At 44.0% G+C, this 21,398-nt stretch overlaps 2 protein-coding genes across 2 annotated transcripts; both read right to left on the reverse strand.

Moving 5' to 3' along the window:
- Positions 1-6,609: 6,609 nt before the first annotated feature.
- On the reverse strand, positions 6,610-9,265 carry LOC310992966 (piggyBac transposable element-derived protein 4-like; the record flags this gene model as incomplete). Its single annotated transcript, XM_083981194.1, has 2 exons — positions 6,610-7,710; positions 7,832-9,265. The coding sequence occupies 2 exons, from the start codon at positions 9,263-9,265 to the stop codon at positions 7,261-7,263; spliced, it is 1,884 nt and encodes a 627-aa protein (XP_083837320.1). The 3' UTR covers positions 6,610-7,260.
- An 8,862-nt stretch (positions 9,266-18,127) lies between these two features.
- On the reverse strand, positions 18,128-20,232 carry LOC310992967 (piggyBac transposable element-derived protein 4-like; the record flags this gene model as incomplete). Its single annotated transcript, XM_083981195.1, has 2 exons — positions 18,128-18,571; positions 18,694-20,232. The coding sequence occupies 2 exons, from the start codon at positions 20,230-20,232 to the stop codon at positions 18,128-18,130; spliced, it is 1,983 nt and encodes a 660-aa protein (XP_083837321.1).
- Positions 20,233-21,398: the final 1,166 nt, after the last annotated feature.

Consider the following 21,398-nt stretch of genomic DNA (forward strand, 5'->3'; position numbering starts at 1 on the left):
GACAGTCTGAGGTTAAAAGTAGGTGAGATTCTGGCTGCAAGAGAGGAGACATTGATAGTTCCAACATGTTTTAATTTATTGGGCAAAGAAAGTTATCTAACAAATGCTAAGAACAATTAGATATTCACTGAAATATATAACCTATATTTATTAATTGTGGTTCTTACAAAAAATATATCTTATAAAATATAAAAGCTAAAATGTCTCTTGCTCTGCCCCTTTAATTAGTGCATACAAAATAATTTAACTTTAGCCTACTACTTTTACAACCACATTATTTACCAGCAACATAAAGTGAAACAGAGGCAGAGGTGTTCTGCCACAGTCAGTCAACCTCCTCCTGCTGCTGCACAGGTCGCGCTGCAGCGCTAATAAAAGCTAAACGCGCTAATCGCTAATTGGTCGCGATCATCACACACGCGGTCCCATTCAGCAGACCTACTGTATACAACGCTGCTGGCTAGCTCCAACTCTTTCACTCGCCATGCTCACAAACGTTTCCACAAGTGACCAGCTGATACACTGCTCTTCTTCTTCTTCTTGTTTACCCATAGCAGCCATGCTACAGGGCAGATAAACACACAGGCATGTGTGCACTGTACAGCCTTAGGTTTACCGCTGGCTGGTTAAACTCTTTATAGAAGCTTAACTCATTGAGTGCCAACCACGTAATTTCTCGTTTTTCGTTCCCATGCGTTGAGTGCCGAAAACGTAATTTTACGTTTTTTGCTTTTTTTTTAAATTATGAAAATAGACACTTTAATACACATTATATGTAAATTTGGGGACTCTACGACGAGGAGAACTGAAATAGATGACGATCAAAGTCACATGACAGCTCATGATCTGGAAGTTTTTATCATAACTCGGCTTCTGCAAACGAGTTCTGCATGCAGATGCAGCGCAGCTGCTCTGCTCTCACCCGCGCTGCTGCTCCAGCTGCTCCAGCTGCTCGAGCTGCTCGGAGCTGAACCAGGAAGCTCTCAGCCGACAGTCCGCCCGGTCTTCAGCTGGAGCAACACCGTGTCCTCCCCAAAGTCCTCCCGCGGTAAAATCTGATGGTCTCTGGACCAAAGCCGACCGGCATCACCGACCCGAACCACAGAAGGACCGCGACCACCGGCGGGACCGGTCTTCCCGAGCCGCGGTGGCCGACTGACCCTCACGCTCCGCGGGGAGAAGCTGTGACACGGCACGGTGCGTCTGTGTTATTGTTGTTTAGTGGCGCCCCCCCCGCCCCCGATGGTGGTTTTGTGAATAGAACAACAACTGTTGTATATATTTATCTTATACGAGCCCTTTGATCCAGAAATGCGAGTGTCAGAAGAGCGACAGACACAAACAGCGCACCTTTCATAAAAGACGCTGTATCTCCTTTTCTAGAAAAAAAGGAGGGATTTTGGTGAAACCCAGCCATGTTTAGCTTGACTTTTCTCAGGAACAGAGGCACGTAGAAACAAACGGTTTGTGGCCACTTGAAGCATTAAGGTAAACCTTTCAATTGAGCCACAGTATGTGTTGGTGGCAATAATATAGAATACACTGTGGCTCTACATAAAAAGTCAAAAATGGTCTAAATTGCCGGTACACTTGACTAAAACTTTGGAAAGGAGCGCGGCACTCAATGAGTTAATGTTGGTCTCATTGATTAAATCTAACAATTGTGGCAGTCGCGTTAGTTAGTTTGTATGAAAAGTGAAGCTTCAGGTGTGTATTGCTGGACAGAAGAGGAGCGCTGCCTCCACTTATTTTCATCCAGATAAGGTGCACGCGCCTTAAAGAGACAGGTGCATTGGCTCGCCTCGCCACATACCACCCCCAAAATTTTTTTAAATTGCGGATTTACACGAATCACACAAATGACCCATTTTGGATCCAAAACGGTGAATTTCGCCGAAAGGTGACAAGTTTGCACCCCTGTAATTACTTTTTACAGTAATGAGGTATTTTTTCTGCTATCCCATAAGATGTTGCCCAACACTGAGTTACTTAAAGCAGAAGTAAGCGGAATGTTTGTGTTAATATAGCCTAAGTCTTAAATAGTTATATCTTCCGACAGCAATCACTTACATAGAGTGTTTGGTCTGAAACACGGGTCTGTCAGTCACTCTGCTCTGCTGTAAGCCAAGGAGAAAACTTCTTGTATACTTCCTTGCGTCCTACAACCTTTATCCAATGAGGAGAGAGAACGGCATGAAGGGCTGTGTGTGCAGCCAAGGGATGCGCGTGAATGTGGTGACGTAGGGACGAGGACCAATAGATCCATGACGAGGGCGGGGACTGCTAACTCCATCGGCTGACAAGAAGTTAGCCAAAACGACCGGATCGCTTACTTCTGCTTTAAGGAGAGACAGGAGTGGGGGTGAATCTGTAGCTCTGCTTTGGCGTAAATGTATCGTCAAGCGTCTTCAAATATGGCGGCTACCAAGCACAGCATGCAGAACGGGTGTAGCTATAATAATGATCCAGGCTGTAAAGTAACTTAATAAAATAAAATAGACTTATCTGTTCATTTTAAAGGAGTATTATCGCAAAATTCGGCCACTAGATGGAGCCAGGCGGAGCTTATCAGATGTGGGCAGCTGACAGAGAGAGAGAGCAGCCTCGTTTAGTCCCCCCCCCCCGCCCCCCCTCCTTCTCCCTCGCCAGGCTGAATGAACGTGCAATCGCGGGAAAAAGAAAACTCGCTAGTGGAAGCGGCAGCTCTACGTCGCGCACAACCACAACAACGACAACAACAACTGAAACGTCCTCCTCCTTAATAACGCTGAGAGGACAGCTGAAGAAAGACACAGGGACGTGGAGACAAAGTGTTCTACCAGCGATTCAGTGACTGTGAGCACCCTAACACTGCTACATTACTTACTGTTGCATATTTGTCTGGTTCGGAGGTCTGATTTGCGAGTTCCGAGTGCATTTTAGCGCAGCAAGCGCCGGGCCGGCTTGGATCATAACAAAGACAAATGCTGCATTTGCCCCACGGACACTATACTGTTGGCGATTTTTTGTTATGGCTCCCCCCCGACCCATCTTTTACATATGTCAGCTTATTTTATGCTATTACTGCTGTATTTGCGATAATGCTCCTTTAAAACATGTATTTGAAGTTTCAAATGTGGTGGTATCTGTGGAACGACAAACTAATCGCACATTTAGTATGTAGTTGCATGTATTTAGTAGCCTATGCAGCACATGATTGAGTGTAGTAGGCAGGGCGTTAGTAAGTGGTTTCACCTTTGTTTGGGATGTTTTTTTTTATTTTTTTATCAACGTCCGCTCTGAATAAATGCAGAAGGAAATACACGTTTCACAGGTAAACACCAGCTCGGAAAACATCACGTCGCATGTTTATATGAAGTCTTCATTCAGAATGGTTTCTACATGAAAAAAGTTTGCCTGTACTTTTTGCTTGTGACCCGCTGAGAGAGAGGGGGAGGGTTGTTTACCTTTGTGGCAATGCGGAGCCGCGGAATGAAGCACAGGAGGCGGAGTGATGCCGTGATTCAGAAGCTGGTTTCAGCTCTGCCTCTTTCTCCTCTGTCTCCCTGTGTAGTCTCTGTAGTTTGGTCTCCTCTCCGCGTTTTTCCAGTTTTGTTATAGTTTTACTGTACCGCCAAATTGCTCCACCGTTTCAAATCTCCACTGTGTGTTCGACACAGAGACTTCCTGTTCAGAGCGACGTCGAGATGGATGGACCAATGAGCACACGCTGTGTGACGATAGTGCTTATGGGAGCTGTAGTTTCGTAGTGGCTACTTCCGTATATTGATTGCTTACAGTGGGAGCTTAGTGGGAGTGGCGAATACGTGCGAGTTGTTTGTACTCGCGAGAGTAACGCGAGTAGAAAAATCAGAAGTGGGCAGATCTACAAACTTTGGAGTAATGAAAAAGCTGAAAACATACAAAACTAAAACCCTCTTCATTCACTTCTGCTACTCCGGTTGACAAAAGGTGACTGTAGCCAAAAGGTGACCAGTTTGCAGGCTTGGAAGCTAGAATTCCCAACCTCCAAGTCGTAATTTTAATGCACAAATGTGTTACGTTAATAAACATATGAACCATGAAAAGTCATAATAACTTTTACATAATACAAATGAATGAGACAGTGATGCAGCAACAGAGATGCGTGTCCAATTCCTTCCAGCTGACAAAAATATATACAAATGTGACATCTCTAAATAAAACTCTAGATGAATCGGAATCATCTTTAAAGGTGTACAGAAAAGAAAACTGAATTTGAGCCCACTCTGGATCAAAAAATTTATGTAATAACTCATCTATCAGACAATGTAGACCAAACTTTGTGCAAAATTCTATTTTTGAGTAAATCCAGGATGAAAGTGTGTATTTTTTTTTCGCATTGGATAATGCAGGCGCACGGATTATACGTCAGCCTGTACACGATTCATCAGCCACTGATATTGGATCTGTCATCCGTCATTCAAACGTCTGAGACACGCACACACACACGGAGCTCGGTCTCGCCCCAAGCTTTGAATATCCCGCCCGCTCGATAACGACCAATCAAATTCGTTTTCCTCACTCGGGTAAACTCGTGTTGCAGCTCGTGACAACTCGGCGCGACAAACAGGACAAACGGCCATTTCTGTACACCTTTAACAGGAGCCCAACAACGAGTGACTGAGTGGAGAAGGTTTAGCAGGAATAGCTGAAAAGTAAATCATTATGGAAATGCATGCATAATTTGTCATTTTTGCTCCTAATGTGATGAAAGCAAGGTGCGTTGAGTGTCAGAACTTTAATGTAATTATTACACCAGCACGTTATATTAAAGGTTGGCTGATGATCTCCTTGACTGGCAACCCCCCCCCCCCCACCCACCCAAAAAAAAAAAAAAATCATCACAAAACTATGACTGAGATTAATTCGACATAGTTTGTTTCCTGTCGTTTCTCTACCATGCTGTACTTAGTTTGGATTTAGTCCCAAAATAAACATTTTTTTGCAAATCCAATAAAAAAGTCAAAAGAATATTTGACCAAAACAACAAACAACTGTGATGCTTAAAATCAACAATAATATTGGAAAGGTTCAATGGATTTTAGCCCTTGTTTTGGTGACATTAACGAGGTAAAATATATGATTGAATAGAGAAGGTTAGTTTCACAGCCACACTATAAATAAAACAGAGACTTCAGAGAAATGTCTAAATTCAGCAGTTTATTGTCTCAAGCCGCACTGTGACATCTTCAAAATAAATCATCACTCTCTTCATAACATTGTTAACAAACCACAAATTGTCAGCCAACGTTCTTTTTGGTTGTTTTGTACTGCTGGTGTCACTGATTACCATGTTACCATTGTAACTTAAAGCAGAAGTGAGTGATATATTTGTGTTAATATAAGTCTTAAATAGTTATATCTTCCGACAGCAATCACTTACATAGAGTGTTTGGACTGAAACACGGGTCTCTCAGTCCCTCTGCTCTGCTCTGAGCCGAAGAGAAAACATTTATCGTATCCTACAGTTTTTATCCAATGAGGAGAGAGAACGGCATGCAGGGCTGTGTGTGCAGCCAAGGAACGCCGTGAATGTGGTGACGTAGCGACGAGGACTGTTATGGTGCGTTCAAGGAAACTCGTATTTTTCCGACCGTGAAGTCGTACCAGTTCGATCTGGTACGAGTTCACCGGTCGGAAGTTACGAGTGGCCGTTATAGTGACTTTCACCGGTAAAACAGGTCGGAAAAACACGAGTGGGTTGCCTGGAACGCTACAAAGTCGTAAATTGTGACTTGAAGCTGTAATTTACGATTTCAAAAGCCTGCCTGGAACGCAGCATTAGCGAAAACGACCGGACCACTCACTTCTGCTTTAAGTAAAGGTGCGTTCACACACCAGACCTTTTATTTTTATCACTAGCGACAAGTTTACATATTAAGTCAATGCAAACGAGCGACTGAGGGTTTAATCACTCAGGCAAAAAATCGCTGGGGCTCGAGATGGGAAATCCCAACTATCTGGCCGTCAGTCACTTGTCGCTCAGCACTGATTGGCTGCCGTAATCTATGCGTAACTATGACAACTACTGAAATATCATGGAAACGTAATACGACTCCGCCGGTCCGGCAGAGCAAAGCTGGCTTGACGTTGTACAGCGCTTGTGGGACTTCCACAACAGGTAAACGGCAGCAACACTACAACATCAGCTGTGCTGGACCAATACAAACAGGAAGAAAAGAGCGAGGTGAAATTCACTGAAATCGCCTGAATGACGTCATCAGAGCAATCTGTTGTATCGTTCCAAACTGACGAGCAACTGCAGCTGAGTGACAGAGCGATAAAAGGTCCGGTGTGAACACACCTTAAGCCCTGGAGATGGGTGAGGTGTCTAATGGTTCTGTTTTTGCCTGAAATGTGTCAGCCTTTATTTTTTCATGAAACAATGTTTAATGCAGCGTGAGGCAGATGAAGAGTAGCCAGATTTATCAATATCAGTATTTATTTTGAATAATTAAATACAATCAACATTCATAGGCTATGTTCTAAACAAGTGTGTTAAAGAAAATGAGGACATTAATGTACAAATGAGGTAAACAAACTTTACATTTTAAGAACAGAGGTAGTCAACAGAGGGTCCTTGACCCGTAGGAGGTGCACGGAGGTACTGCAGTAGGGGTAGCAACATTTTTCGTTTATTAGAAAATGTATGCTTAAACTAAAAATGGCATTGGCGTGAACACTCAACTCACTGCACCTTGCACATGCATAAAATAAAAAAAATGTAATAAAAAACATTATATGAACCTTTGTATTCATAACAAGGTACAGTATGTCTATACTAACAATAGGCCCACCTGAATATAAAACCCAATCTTATACAACAGTAGGGGGGTCCCTGCTCCATCTTTCCATCAGTTTGGGGGTCCTTGGCCTGTTTTAGAGTATTTGAACAAAAATAGTGTGTGCGTGTTTTAGAGGTGTGTATTGGCAAGATCCTGGTGATACGATACAGGGGCAACAGTACAATATATTGCTATCTTTTTTCCTTTTTTGACTGTTCTAAGTTAGCTAATGCTAGCAGAGTAGCAAAGGGGTCGATGGCTGAATGACTGTAGCCAATTAGCTGTCAGAATTTTAAATACAACACAAACATGAACTACCACCGTGAATGTTTGCCTGTTAATCTGTACAGTGTGTTTGAGTATTGATACAATATTGCTAAATGAAATATCGCAAAATTTCATTGTATCAATATTTCCTTACACCCGCATTGGTTTTCTGAGGTGGTGAGTGGACTTAAGAGATGCTTCCGCCGATCCAGCAGGACCAGCAGCATGAGACTCTGTGCTCTTTGCATGTTTGCTTGGTGCACTTGATGCAACAGGTGTTAATTCTCGTATGTTTTTCCGGGCACATCCAGCACCATGTCCTCTTTTTGGAGCCGTTGGTGGGCAGGTCAGTTATGGGAGCCGCTTCTGATTGTCGTATTCCCTTTATTTCCTGCACCACAGTAGCAGCAGTCGGTGCAATGGGGATGCGTTCTCTCCTCATCATTTCTCCAGACACCAACTTCTTCCCCAGCTCCTCTAAGAAAAGCCTCCTCCTGTTCGTCTTGCCACTGTTCCAATTGGGATTGGCAGCAGTGTAAATCACGAAGGAGTTGAAGGCGGACATGTCGATCATGTTGAAGAACAAAGCATGTGGCCACTGAGAGGTCTTTCTTCTGCAGCTGTAGATGCTGATGGCCTACAAAATAAATACATAAAATTACCAAATAAAGTATATTTCAGACAATAATCATTTCAATACAAGTAAGCAGGCTAAGTCTGGAATAGATGCATGCTGTAATGTGTGTGAAGGCTCGTACCTGGTCCAATTTGTCAACAGCTCCCTTGCAGCGGTTATAATCTGTGATGATCACAGGTTTCTTTTTATCATCATTGCTCACAGCTATGTCTCTGTGTCTGCTGCTGAGGACGACCAGGTTCTTGTCCCGCTTGGGAATGTAGCTCACTGCAGTGGTTGTCTTTGTGAAGGCGAAAATAGAGGAGTGGAGGGCTTTCTCTTTCCGTAGCGCGAGCTTGGGAGGAAGCTCAGGTTTGTTTTTTTTAATGGCCCCGACCATCGCCACATTCCTCTTCAGAAGTTCCTGCACAAGTGAATACGTTGTTAAGACAGTGTCACATGTGACAGTGACCCTTCGGAGCTTCTCTGTCAACTTCAGGACAGCACATTCTCCCTGGGAGAAATCCTTAGTATCGTTCAAATCCTTTCCAATATAGACCTGGCACTTCCAGGCATACGAAGTGGTGACATCAGCAGCGACCCACATTTTCATTCCGTACTTTGCTGGATTGTTCCGTATATGTTGGCGAAATTTGCACAGGCCTCTGAAAGGGAGAACTTGCTCATCAACACACACATCTTTCCCGGGGTTGAAAAGCAGTGGGAGGCGTTGTGTCCACATGTCCCAGATCACACGGATGGGGGCAAGCTCGTCCCTTCTGAGACGGCCAGATCTGTTCTTCTCGTCCTCAAACCGGAGGATGGAGTTGATTTGGTTGAATTTGGTGAAACTCATGGTGGCTCGGAAGATCGCACGTCCAGTCTGGTCCTCCCAGAGGCTGGAGTAGGGTTCTCCCTTTGAGCGGTATACACCAGCCAAAATCAGGAGCCCGATGTACGCTTTCATACATGTGACATTGACATCCTTCCACTTAGACAGTTTTGCATATTTTCCGTTCAGGTTTGTCATGTTGACGATGATGTTAATGATCTCCGGAGTGAAAAACAAATCAAACGAGGACTCCAAGTTGTCAATCCTGGAGATGGCGTACCGTGTCAGCCCAGGAGTCAAACCTTTGCCAGAAGGAACATAACCGGGGGTCTCTGCATTCGTAGGAAGCCAGACTTTCCCACTTCTTGAAATCCACTCCTTTTTGGGATTGTGGTCGTTCTCTCCATCCTCAGTGTGAAGGTCAGAACAGGAGGATGAGGAAGAAGAATGATCTGACTTCACCACATAGTCCGGGTCAATGTCTCCCTCTGCTTCACTTTCATCAACCTCTCCAGGAGGTGCATCCTCTTCAGAAGGTGCATCCTTGCCATGAAGTGCATCCTCCATGGGTTCAACCTCTTCAGGAGGTGCATCCTCTTCAGAACGTGCAACTTTGCGAGGAGGTGCATCCTCTTCAGAATGTGCAACTTTGCGAGGAGGTGCATCCTCTTCAGAACGTGCAACTTTGCGAGGAGGTGCATCCTCTTCAGAAGATGCATCCTTGCCAGGAGGTGCATCCTCCATGGGTTCAACCTCTCCAGGAGGTGCATCCTCTTCAGAAGATCCATCTTTAACAGGAGGTGCATCTTTGCCAGGAGATGCATCCTCTTCAGAAGATGCATCTTTAACAGGAGGTGCATCTTTGCCAGGAGGTGCATCCTCCATGGGTTCATGCTGAGCCTGTTCCTCAGAGACGCAGCTCTCCATCTTGCTCCTTCCTCGTCACAGGAATGAAATGGCCAAGCTACAAACTTTGGTAGAAAAGCAGAAGAAAACATATTAATCTGTAATAGCCTATCTTTATAGCATCTTTTGGAAGTGGATATTTATATGATGATATGATTTATATGCTGATGAGTATGATGAATATTTTTCCAGTGTTCTGTTGACCAATTAGAATATTAAAATCTGATTTCCAACATTTGTCAAGAGAAAGGCTGACAGGTCTTACAAAAAAATGTGTCAACAGAGAGTTATGCAACATGAAACAAGTTTTAAATATTTTCCAAAGTTACTAGCCAGTCAGAATTTTCATAGGCCACATTTTTTTGTTGGGAAATTATGTTTAGTATGATCAAGTTTGAGGCTGTGGCATGCAAAATGTCATATTTGAATGAAGTTTGGTGTACAGAGGGAGACAAGTTGTTTAGTAACATTACATTACATTCAGAGTCCACGAGCCCTGACAGCAGGTCTCAACAACAACACCCCACGAAAAATGTCTCTGATGATAGTTATGATTTTTTATTTTTAGAGAGTGATGCAACTAAGAGTGTAACGGGTTCACCAAACCCACGATTCGGGTCGAACTTGACTCACGGTTCAGTTCAAACCTCGGTTTTTAAAAACGCGTTTCCACTGCAGGAACTTCGGGGTAATTTTACGGGGCCAGCCCCGTTGGTGCGTGTCTCCACTGCAGGAACCTCCCCCACAGGGCCGCTTACAGGAACTTTTGTGGGGCTGAACGGAGTCCCTGCCTGGGGGTAGGTACTCGGATCAGCCCTGAAGAAGTCCTGGTGGGGCTTGAGACTCAAAGCAGGATCATGTGACGCTAAGAGGAAGCCCCAAAATAAGATGCATTTTATAACCCAACGTTACTAAAAATGGAAAAACGGCTGGAAAAAAGAGAGAATAACTCAGTAAAAGACGAGAGTAGCAGTCGGCCTGGTAAAAGAAAAAGAATAAATTAAAGGTAAAGGTAAATAGGCGATCGCGGGATTACGTGACGATCGAGACAGCATTTTTTTCTAAGAAAGCGTCTATACTGACAGAAAAAAACAACAACAAGAAGAGCAGTAAAAAAAAAAACGCTGCACAATGACCAGGCAATGATCGAAACTGTTGCACGTCGCCATAAGAGCCCGGTGGGTCCTGTCTGCAGTGGAGACACGGCCACTGAGAGGGCCAAGTGAGGGGACGGTTTCTGTAGAAGTTCCTACCCCCTCCTTTTACCAGGAACTCCTGCAGTGGAAACGCGGCTATACTGAAAAACCTTTTGGAAAACTTTAGGGCTGCCCCCGACCAAAGATTTTGTTGGTCGACCAGTAGTCGTCACTTATGGCGATTAGTCGACTAATCGACCCCCCCCCCCCCCCCCCCCCACTCGGGAAAAAAAATTAATCGACCCCCACGTTCCGCCATAGTAGCTCACTAGGGGTGTAACGGTATGTATTCGTCCCGTGCCGTCACGGTGCGGGGGTCACTGTTCGGTGCACACAGTCACACGACAAATACGTCTGAATGAATATTTAAAAAAAAAAAAAAAAAAAAAAAGTCGAGTCCTCCAATCTAGGTGGCGATAATGAGCCTCGAAGCTGCCACAACCGTCATAACAGACGAAGAAGAGAGGTGATGAGAGAGTGAAGTTAGAGGAGGAGAGCTGTCTGCTGCATTTATGTCACCGTGGCTTCTTAATGAAACACAACGGCGGCTCACGACTGGTCCACCGGACAAAGTCCGTCGGCGATGTTTCACGGATGCGCGCTGCGTCGCTAGAAACGCATCAAACACGTAGCGCATGTTCACCCGCCTCCCCTCCCACCCTCCCTCCCACATGTCAATCACTGGTGCGAGGAAACAGACAACTTCTGTGCAACAACTTATCCTGCTGCTTTTAAGCCTCTTGACATGAACACAGACAGGACCAGAAACATCACCAAAGCAACTGGCATCTAGTCTAAATTAACTGTATACCAACATTGATGTTAGTTTCTTGTTTTTTTTAAATAGGCTAATAGTTGCCAGTTGTCAAGTGCAAGTTTTTTTCCCTCTAGAATTAAAGCAGAAGTGAGTGATCCGGTCGTTTTCGCTAATGCTGCGTTCCAGGCAGGCTTTTGAAATCGTAAATTACAGCTTCAAGTCACAACTTACGACTTTGTAGCGTTCCAGGCAACCCACTCGTGTTTTTCCGACCTGTTTTACCGGTGAAAGTCACTATAACGGCCACTCGTAACTTCCGACCGGTGAACTCGTACCAGATCGAACTGGTACCACTTCACGGTCGGAAAAATACGAGTTTCCTTGAACGCACCATAACAGTCCTCGTCGCTACGTCACCACATTCACGGCGTTCCTTGGCTGCACACACAGCCCTGCATGCCGTTCTCTCTCCTCATTGGATAAAAACTGTAGGATACGATAAATGTTTTCTCTTCGGCTCAGAGCAGAGCAGAGGGACTGAGAGACCCGTGTTTCAGTCCAAACACTCTATGTAAGTGATTGCTGTCGGAAGATATAACTATTTAAGACTTATATTAACACAAATATATCACTCACTTCTGCTTTAAAGCGACCAGAACTCTTCCTAGACCTGGCCGTCCAGCCAAACTGAGCAATCGTGGGAGAAGAGCCTTGGTGAGAGAGGTAAAGAAGAACCCAAAGATCACTGTGGCTGAGCTCCAGAGATGCAGTGGGGAGATGGGAGAAAGTTCCAGACAGTCAACTATCACTGCAGCCCTTTGTAATGGGCAGGTGATGAGCAGTGCCTGGTTTTCTCCACACATACCGCTTAGAATTAATGCCAAAAAGTTCAATCTTCGTCTCATCAGACCAGAGAATCCTATTTCTCTTAGTCTGGGAGTCATTCATGTGTTTTTTTTGGCAAACTCTATGCAGGCTTTCATATGTCTTGCACTGAGGAGAGGCTTCCGTCGGGCCGCTCTGCCATAAAGCCCCGACTGGTGGAGGGCTGCAGTGATAGTTGACTGTCTGGAACTTTCTCCCATCTCCCCACTGCATCTCTGGAGCTCAGCCACAGTGATCTTTGGGTTCTTCTTTACCTCTCTCACCAAGGCTCTTCTCCCACGATTGCTCAGTTTGGCTGGACGGCCAGGTCTAGGAAGAGTTCTGGTCGTCCCAAACTTCTTCCATTTAAGGATTATGGAGGCCACTGTGCTCTTAGGAACCTTGAGTGCTGCTGAAATTCTTTTGTAACCTCCAATGAAGGAGTAGAACCATCTCAAGGAGGATCAGAAGAAATGGACAGCATGCGAGTTAAATATGAGTGTCACAGCAAAGGGTTACTTATGACCATGTGATATTTCAGTTTTTCTTTTTTAATAAATTTGCAAAAAATTCTACATTTCTGTTTTTTTCTGTCAAGATGGGGTGCTGAGTGTACATTAATGAGGAATAAAATGAACTTTTTGATTTTAGCAAATGGCTGCAATGAAATAAAGAGTGAAACATTTAAACGGGTCTGAATACTTATGACCATGTGATATTTCAGTTTTTCTTTAATAAATTTGCAAAAATTTCTACATTTCTGTTTTTTTCTGTCAAGATGGGGTGCTGAGTGTACATTAATGAGAAATAAAATGAACTTTTTTGATTTTAGCAAATGGCTGCAATGAAACAAAGAATGAAAAATGTAAAGGGGTCTGAATACTTTCCGTACCCACTGTATGTCTATGGGTTCGGGTCTCTGACTGCAGCGGGGTTGGAAGGGTGGGGCTACTTTAAAAATCCAGTACAATTACAAGTTACCTGTTAAAAAATGTAATCAGTAACTTACTGTAAGCATCACAAAATTAAGTAGTGTACCAGATTACTTAAGTTACATTTGGATTACTTCAATACCAAAGAATATCACATAGCCAAAAGAAAAGCAAATCAACCTCAGAAAAGCAAAGTGATCTGTTTACATTTTAGTCTCTCTTTAAACACGACGATTATTCCGTTAGCTGGTTCTGCTACGTTAAAAAAAAAAAAAGTAAGCAGTACTAATACAGGGGTGCAAACTCATCACGGGTAGAAAAGGTGACAAGATACTGACCCTAGGGGGATCCGGGGGCATGCTCCCCCGGGAAATTTTTTAAAAACCAACTTTAAAGGTGAATTTACAGTCAATTTAGCATGAGACTGGGGTCCAGATTTACTCAGGTTTGCACAGCTTTTGCTCCTGTTAAACCTGCACAATCTGTCTCTCTGCCCCTTTAATTAGTGCATACAAAATAATTTAACTTTAGCCTACTACTTTTACAACCACATTATTTACCAGCAACATAAAGTGAAACAGAGGCAGAGGTGTTCTGCCACAGTCAGTCAACCTCCTCCTGCTGCTGCACAGGTCGCGCTGCAGCGCTAATAAAAGCTAAACGCGCTAATCGCTAATTGGTCGCGATCACACACACGCGGTCCCATTCAGCAGACCTACTGTATACAACGCTGCTGGCTAGCTCCAACTCTTTCACTCGCCATGCTCACAAACGTTTCCACAAGTGACCAGCTGATACACTGCTCTGCTTCTTCTTCTGGTTTACCCATAGCAGCCATGCTACAGGGCAGATTAACACACAGGCATGTTTAGATGTCGCACTGTACAGCCCTAGGTTTACCGCTGGCTGGTTAAACTCTTTATAGAAGCTTAATGTTGGTCTCATTGATTAAATCTAACAATTGTGGCAGTCGCGTTAGTTTGTATGAAAAGTGAAGCTTCAGGTGTGTATTGCTGGACAGAAGAGGAGCGCTGCCTCCACTTATTTTCATCCAGATAAGGTGCACGCGCCTTAAAGAGACAGGTGCATTGGCTCGCCTCGCCACATACCACCCCCAAATTTTTTTTTAATTGCGGATTTACACGAATCACACAAATGACCCATTTTGGATCCAAAACGGTGAATTTCGCCGAAAGGTGACAAGTTTGCACCCCTGTAATTATTTTTTCTGCTATCCCATAAGATGTTACCCAACACTGAGTTACTTAAAGCAGAAGTAAGCGGAATGTTTGTGTTAATATAGCCTAAGTCTTAAATAGTTATATCTTCCGACAGCAATCACTTACATAGAGTGTTTGGTCTGAAACATGGGTCTGTCAGTCACTCTGCTCTGCTGTAAGCCGAGGAGAAAACTTCTTGTATACTTCCTTGTGTCCTACAACCTTTATCCAATGAGGAGAGAGAACGGCATGAAGGGCTGTGTGTGCAAATATGGCGGCTACCAAGCACAGCACGCAGAACGGATGTAGCTATAATAATGATCCAGGCTGTAAAGTAACTTAATAAAATAAAATAAAATAGACTTATCTGTTCATTTTAAAACATTTGAAGTTTCAAATGTGGTGGTATCTGTGGAACGACAAACTAATCGCACATTTAGTATGTAGTTGCATGTATTTAGTAGCCTATGCAGCACATGATTGAGTGTAGTAGGCAGGGCGTTAGTAAGTGGTTTCACTTTGTTTGGGATGTTTTTTTTTTTATCAACGTCCGCTCTGAATAAATGCAGAAGGAAATACACGTTTCACAGGTAAACACCAGCTCGGAAAACATCACGTCGCATGTTTATATGAAGTCTTCATTCAGAATGGTTTCTACATGAAAAAAGTTTGCCTGTACTTTTTGCTTGTGACCCGCTGAGAGAGAGGGGGAGGGTTGTTTACCTTTGTGGCAATGCGGAGCCGCGGAATGAAGCACAGGAGGCGGAGTGATGCCGTGATTCAGAAGCTGGTTTCAGCTCTGCCTCTTTCTCCTCTGTCTCCCTGTGTAGTCTCTGTAGTTTGGTCTCCTCTCCGCGTTTTTCCAGTTTTGTTATAGTTTTACTGTACCGCCAAATTGCTCCACCGTTTCAAATCTCCACTGTGTGTTCGACACAGAGACTTCCTGTTCAGAGACGTCGAGAAGGATGGACCAATGAGCACACGCTGTGTGACGATAGTGCTTATGGGAGCTGTAGTTTCGTAGTGGCTACTTCCGTATATTGATTGCTTACAGTGGGAGCTTAGTGGGAGTGGCGAATACGTGCGAGTTGTTTGTACTCGCGAGAGTAACGCGAGTAGAAAAATCAGAAGTGGGCAGATCTACAAACTTTGGAGTAATGAAAAAGCTGAAAACATACAAAACTAAAACCCTCTTCATTCACTTCTGCTACTGCGGTTGACAAAAGGTGACTGTAGCCAAAAGGTGTTTGCAGGCTTGGAAGCTAGAATTCCCAACCTCCAAGTCGTAATTTTAATGCACTGTGTTACGTTAATAAATATATGAACCATGAAAAGTCATAATAACTTTTACATAATACAAATGAATGAGACAGTGATGCAGCAACAGAGATGCGTGTCCAATTCCTTCCAGCTGACAAAAATATAGCGACATCTCTAAATAAAACTCTAGATGAATCGGAATCATCTTTAACAGGAGCCCAACAACGAGTGACTGAGTGGAGAAGGTTTAGCAGGAATAGCTGAAAAGTAAATCATTACGGAAATTCATGCATAATTTGTCATTTTTGCTCCTAATGTGATGAAAGCAAGGTGCGTTCAGTGTCATTATATAAAGAACTTTAATGTAATTATTACACCAGCACGTTATATTAAAGGTTGGCTGATGATCACCTTGACTGATTCCTTGATCACTCTCTTCATAACATTGTTAACAAACCACAAATTGTCAGCCAACTTTCTTTTTGGTTGTTTTGTACTGCTGGTGTCACTGATTACCGTGTTACCATTGTAACTTAAGTAAAGGTGCGTTCACACACCAGACCTTTTATTTTTATCACTAGCGACAAGTTTACATATTAAAGCAGAAGTAAGTGATATATTTGTGTTAATATAAGTCTTAAATAGTTATATCTTCCGACAGCAATCACTTAGGCTACATAGAGTGTTTGGACCGAAACACGGGTCTCTCAGTCCCACTGCTCTGCTCTGAGCCGAAGAGAAAACATTTATCGTATCCTACAGTTTTTATCCAATGAGGAGAGAGAACGGCATGCAGGGCTGTGTGTGCAGCCAAGGAACGCCGTGAATGTGGTGACGTAGCGACGAGGACTGTTATGGTGCGTTCAAGGAAACTCGTATTTTTCCGACCGTGAAGTGGTACCAGTTCGATCTGGTAGGAGTTCACCGGTCGGAAGTTACGAGTGGCCGTTATAGTGACTTTCACCGGTAAAACAGGTCGGAAAAACACGAGTGGGTTGCCTGGAACGCTACAAAGTCGTAAGTTGTGACTTGAAGCTGTAATTTACGATTTCAAAAGCCTGCCTGGAACGCAGCATTAGCGAAAACGACCGGATCACTCACTTCTGCTTCAAGTCAATGCAAACGAGCGACTGAGGGTTTTATCACTCAGGCAAAAAATCGCTGGGGCTCGAGATGGGAAAAAAAACTATCTGGCCGTCAGTCACTTGTCGCTCAGCACTGATTGGCTGCCGTAATCTATGCGTAACTATGACAACTACTGAAATATCATGGAAACGTAATACGACTCCGCCGGTCCGGCAGAGCAAAGCTGGCTTGACGTTGTACAGCGCTTGTGGGACTTCCACAACAGGTAAACGGCAGCAACACTACAACATCAGCCGTGATGGACCAATACAAACAGGAAGAAAAGAGCGAGGTGAAATTCACTGAAATCGCCTGAATGACGTCATCAGAGCAATCTGTTGTATCGTTCCAAACTGACGAGCAACTGCAGCTGAGTGACAGAGCGATAAAAGGTCCGGTGTGAACACACCTTAAGCCCTGGAGATGGGTGAGGTGTCTAATGGTTCTGTTTTTGCCTGAAATGTGTCAGCCTTTATTTTTTCATGAAACAATGTTTAATGCAGCGTGAGGCAGATGAAGAGTAGCCAGATTTATCAATATCAGTATTTATTTTGAATAATGAAATACAATCAACATTCATAGGCTATGTTCTAAACAAGTGTGTTAAAGAAAATGAGGACATTAATGTACAAATGAGGTAAACAAACTTTACATTTTAAGAACAGAGGTAGTCAACAGAGGGTCCTTGACCCGTAGGAGGTGCACGGAGGTACTGCAGTAGGGGTAGCAACATTTTTCGTTTATTAGAAAATGTATGCTTAAACTAAAAATGGCATTGGCGTGAACACTCAACTCACTGCACCTTGCACATGCGTAAAATAAAAAAAATGTAATAAAAAACATTATATGAATCCTTTTTATTCATAACAAGGTATGTCTATACTAACAATAGGCCCACCTGAATATAAAACCCAATCTTATACAACAGTAGGGGGGTCCCTGCTCCATCTTTCCATCAGTTTGGGGGTCCTTGGCCTGTTTTAGAGTATTTGAACAAAAAGTGTGTGTGCGTGTTTTAGAGGTGTGTATTGGCAAGATCCTGGTGATACGATACAGGGGCAACAGTACAATATATTGCTATCTTTTTCCTTTTTTGACTGTTCTAAGTTAGCTAATGCTAGCAGAGTAGCAAAGGGGTCGATGGCTGAATGACTGTAGCCAATTAGCTGTCAGAATTTTAAATACAACACAAACATGAACCACCGCCGTGAATGTTTGCCTGTTAATCTGTACAGTGTGTTTGAGTGTTGAGTATTGATACAATATTGCTAAATGAAATATCGCAAAATTTCATTGTATCAATATTTCCTTACACCCCCATTGGTTTTCTGAGGTGGTGAGTGGACTTAAGAGGTAGTTCCGTCGATCCAGCAGGACCTGCAGCATAAGACTCTGTGCTCTTTGCATGTTTGCTTGGTGCACTTGATGCAACTGGTGTCAACTTTCCTAAATTTTTTCGGGCACATCCAGCACCATGCCCTCCTCTTTTTGGAGCCGTTGGTGGGCAGTTCAGTTGTGGGAGCCGCTTCTGAGGACTGTAATTTCTGCACCATTGTAGCAGCAGTCAGTGCACTAGGGAGGTCAACTCTCCTCATCATTTCTCCAGACACCAACTTCTTCCCCAGCTCCTCTAAGAAAAGCCTCCTGCTGTTCACCTTGCCACTGGTCCAGTTGGGATTGGCAGCAGTGTAAATCACGAAGGAGTTGAAGGCGGACACGTCGATCATGTTGAAGAACAAAGCCTGTGGCCAATGAGAGGTCTTTCTTCTGCAGCTGTAGGTGCTGATGGCCTACAAAATAAAATAAATAAAATCACCAAATACAGTATATCTCAGACAATCATCATTTCAATAAGAGTAAGCAGGCTAAGTCTGGAATAGATGCATGCTGTAATGTGTGTAAAGGCTCGTACCTGGTCCAAGTTGTCAACAGCTCCCTTGCAGCGGTTATAATCTCTGATGATCACAGGTTTCTTTTTATCATCATTGCTCATAGCCATGTCTCTGTGTCTGCTGCTGAGGACGACCAGGTTCTTTCCCCGCTTGGGAACGTAGCTAACTGCAGTGATTGTCTTTGTGAAGGCGAAAATAGAGGACTGGACGGCTCTCCATTTTTCCTGCAGGAGCTTGGGAGGAAGATCAGGTTTGTTTTTTTTAATGGCCCCGACCATCGCCACATTCCTCTTCAGAAGTTCCTGCACAAGTGAATATGTTGTGAAGACATCATCACATGTGACAGTGACCCTTCGGAGCTTCTCCGTCAACTTCAGGACAACACGTTCTCCCTGAGGCACATCCCCAGTATCGTCCAAGTCCATTCCAGTATAGATCTGGCACTTCCAGGCATACGAAGTGGCAACATCAGCAGCGACCCAGATTTTCAGTCCGTACTTTGCTGGATTATTCCGTATATACTGTCCAAATTCGCACCGGCCTTTGAGAGGGACAAGCTGCTCATCAACACACAAATCTTCCCCGGGGTTGAAAAGCATTGGGAGGCGTTGTGTCCACATGTTCCAGATCACGCGGATGGGGGCAAGCTTGTCCTCTTTGAGATGGTCAGATCCGTCCTTGTCCTCAAACCGGAGGGTGGAGTTGATTCGGTTGAATTTGGTGTAACTCATGGTGGCTCGGAAGATCGCACGTCCAGTTCGGTCCTCCCAGAGGCTGGAGTGGGGTTCTCCCTTTGAGCGGTATACACCAGCCAAAATCAGGAGCCCGATGTACGCTTTCACATCAGTGACATCGACATCCTTCCACTTAGGCACTTTTGCATATTTTCCGTTCAGGTTTGTCATGTTGACGATGATGTCGATGATCTCCGGAGTGAAAAACAAATCAAACGAGGACTCCAAGTTGTCAATCCTGGAGATGGCGTACCGTGTCAGCCCAGGAGTCAAACCTTTGCCAGAACGAACATAACGGGTGGTCTCTGCATTCGTAGGAAGCCAGACTTGCCCATTTCTTGAAGTCAACTCCCTTTCAGTATTGTGTTCGTCCTCTCCATCCTCAGTGTGAAGGTCAGGACAGGAGGATGAGGAAGAGGAATGATCTGACTCCACCGCCAAGTCCACGTCAGTCTCTCCCTCTGTGACTGCTTCACTTTCATCAGCCTGGTCCTGTATCTCTCCAGAAGGTGCATCCTCACAAGAAGGTGCATGCTTACCAGGAGGTGCAACCTCTCCAGAAGGTGCATCCTTACCAGGAGGTGCAACCTCGGCAGAAGGTGCATGCTTACCAGGAGGTGCATCCTCCATGGGTTCATCCTCTCCAGGAGGTGCATCCTCACAAGAAGGTGCATCCTTACCAGGAGGTGCAACCTCGCCAGAAGGTGCATGCTTACCAGGAGGTGCATCCTCACCAGAAGGTGCATCCTTACCAGAAGGTGCATCCTGACCAGAAGGTGCATCCTGACCAGAAGGTGCATCCTTACCAGGCGGTGCAACCTCCATGGGTTCATCCTCTCCAGGAGGTGCATCCTCTTCAGAAGATGCATCCTTGCCAGGAGGTGCATCCTCTTCAGAAGGTGCATCCGCACCAGGAGGTGCATCCTCCATGGGTCCATGCTGAGCCCGTTCCTCAGAGACACACCTCTCCATCTTGCTCTTTCCTCGTCACAGGAATGAAATGGCCAAGCTACAAACATTGGTAGAAAAGCAGAAGAAAACATATTAATTTGTAATGTCTTAATAGCATGTTTTGGAAGTGGATATTTTTGTTCACTTATTATTTGGGAGTATGATGAATATTTTTCCAGTGTTCTGTTGACCTATTAGAATATTAAAATCTGATTATCAAAATGTGTCAAGAAAAAGGCTTACAGGTCTTACAAAAAAACACAGCACACGAAGTGGTCAGCTCAAGATGCCCAAATGGGCAAAAATCCTAGTGATGCATGTTGCTTAAAGTCCCCCTCCTTTTTGGTTATTTTTAAAGCATTCTCTGTGGTATTTAAATTGTGATAATGAAGTTTTTAGCCAGAATCACAAATCCTGTGCCATTTCCCAGGGCTCTCCTTCTGCACAGCACCAGCAGCTCGTTAGCAATGTGCCACTGAGTGGCAGGTGTGCTGCTCTGCAATCTTTTTATTCTTTTTATTTTGCACTTACTTTTCTGCTGATATGTCCTCTAACAGTGTTGTATAGCATACATGAAACAAGTTTTAAATACTAGTAAGCAGGGTTTGACATTAACTTTTGTTTGCTCACAAACCAGTGTAGTGATTTTCCAAAGTTACTAGTCAGTAGGCTTGGGCGGTATCCAAACTTTGATACCGTCAAACTTCCTCCACATTTTACCACGGTATACGGCAGGGGTACTCAAATACATTTTTCGAAGGGCCAGAATTTTTCTTAACAGACACCTTGGGGGCCGCACATTCAAATAGGCCTAGATTGAAATTAAATTCACCTTTTTCGTCTAATAATTTAAATATTTTTTTTTATTTTACTTGTAAGCACATAATTTTTATTTATACACTTCATGGTGTTTTGTATGATATAAAATGAAAAATCTTGACATTGTCATATCATCATTTACATATCATGCTGGAGCTTTACACTGCTGACTTGTATCCTCATCATGCCCTGTGATTTTCAGCTTAAATATGAAAGGAGGC

This window comes from Trachurus trachurus, assembly GCF_905171665.1.
Source record: "Trachurus trachurus genome assembly, chromosome: 10".
Lineage (NCBI taxonomy): Eukaryota > Metazoa > Chordata > Actinopteri > Carangiformes > Carangidae > Trachurus > Trachurus trachurus.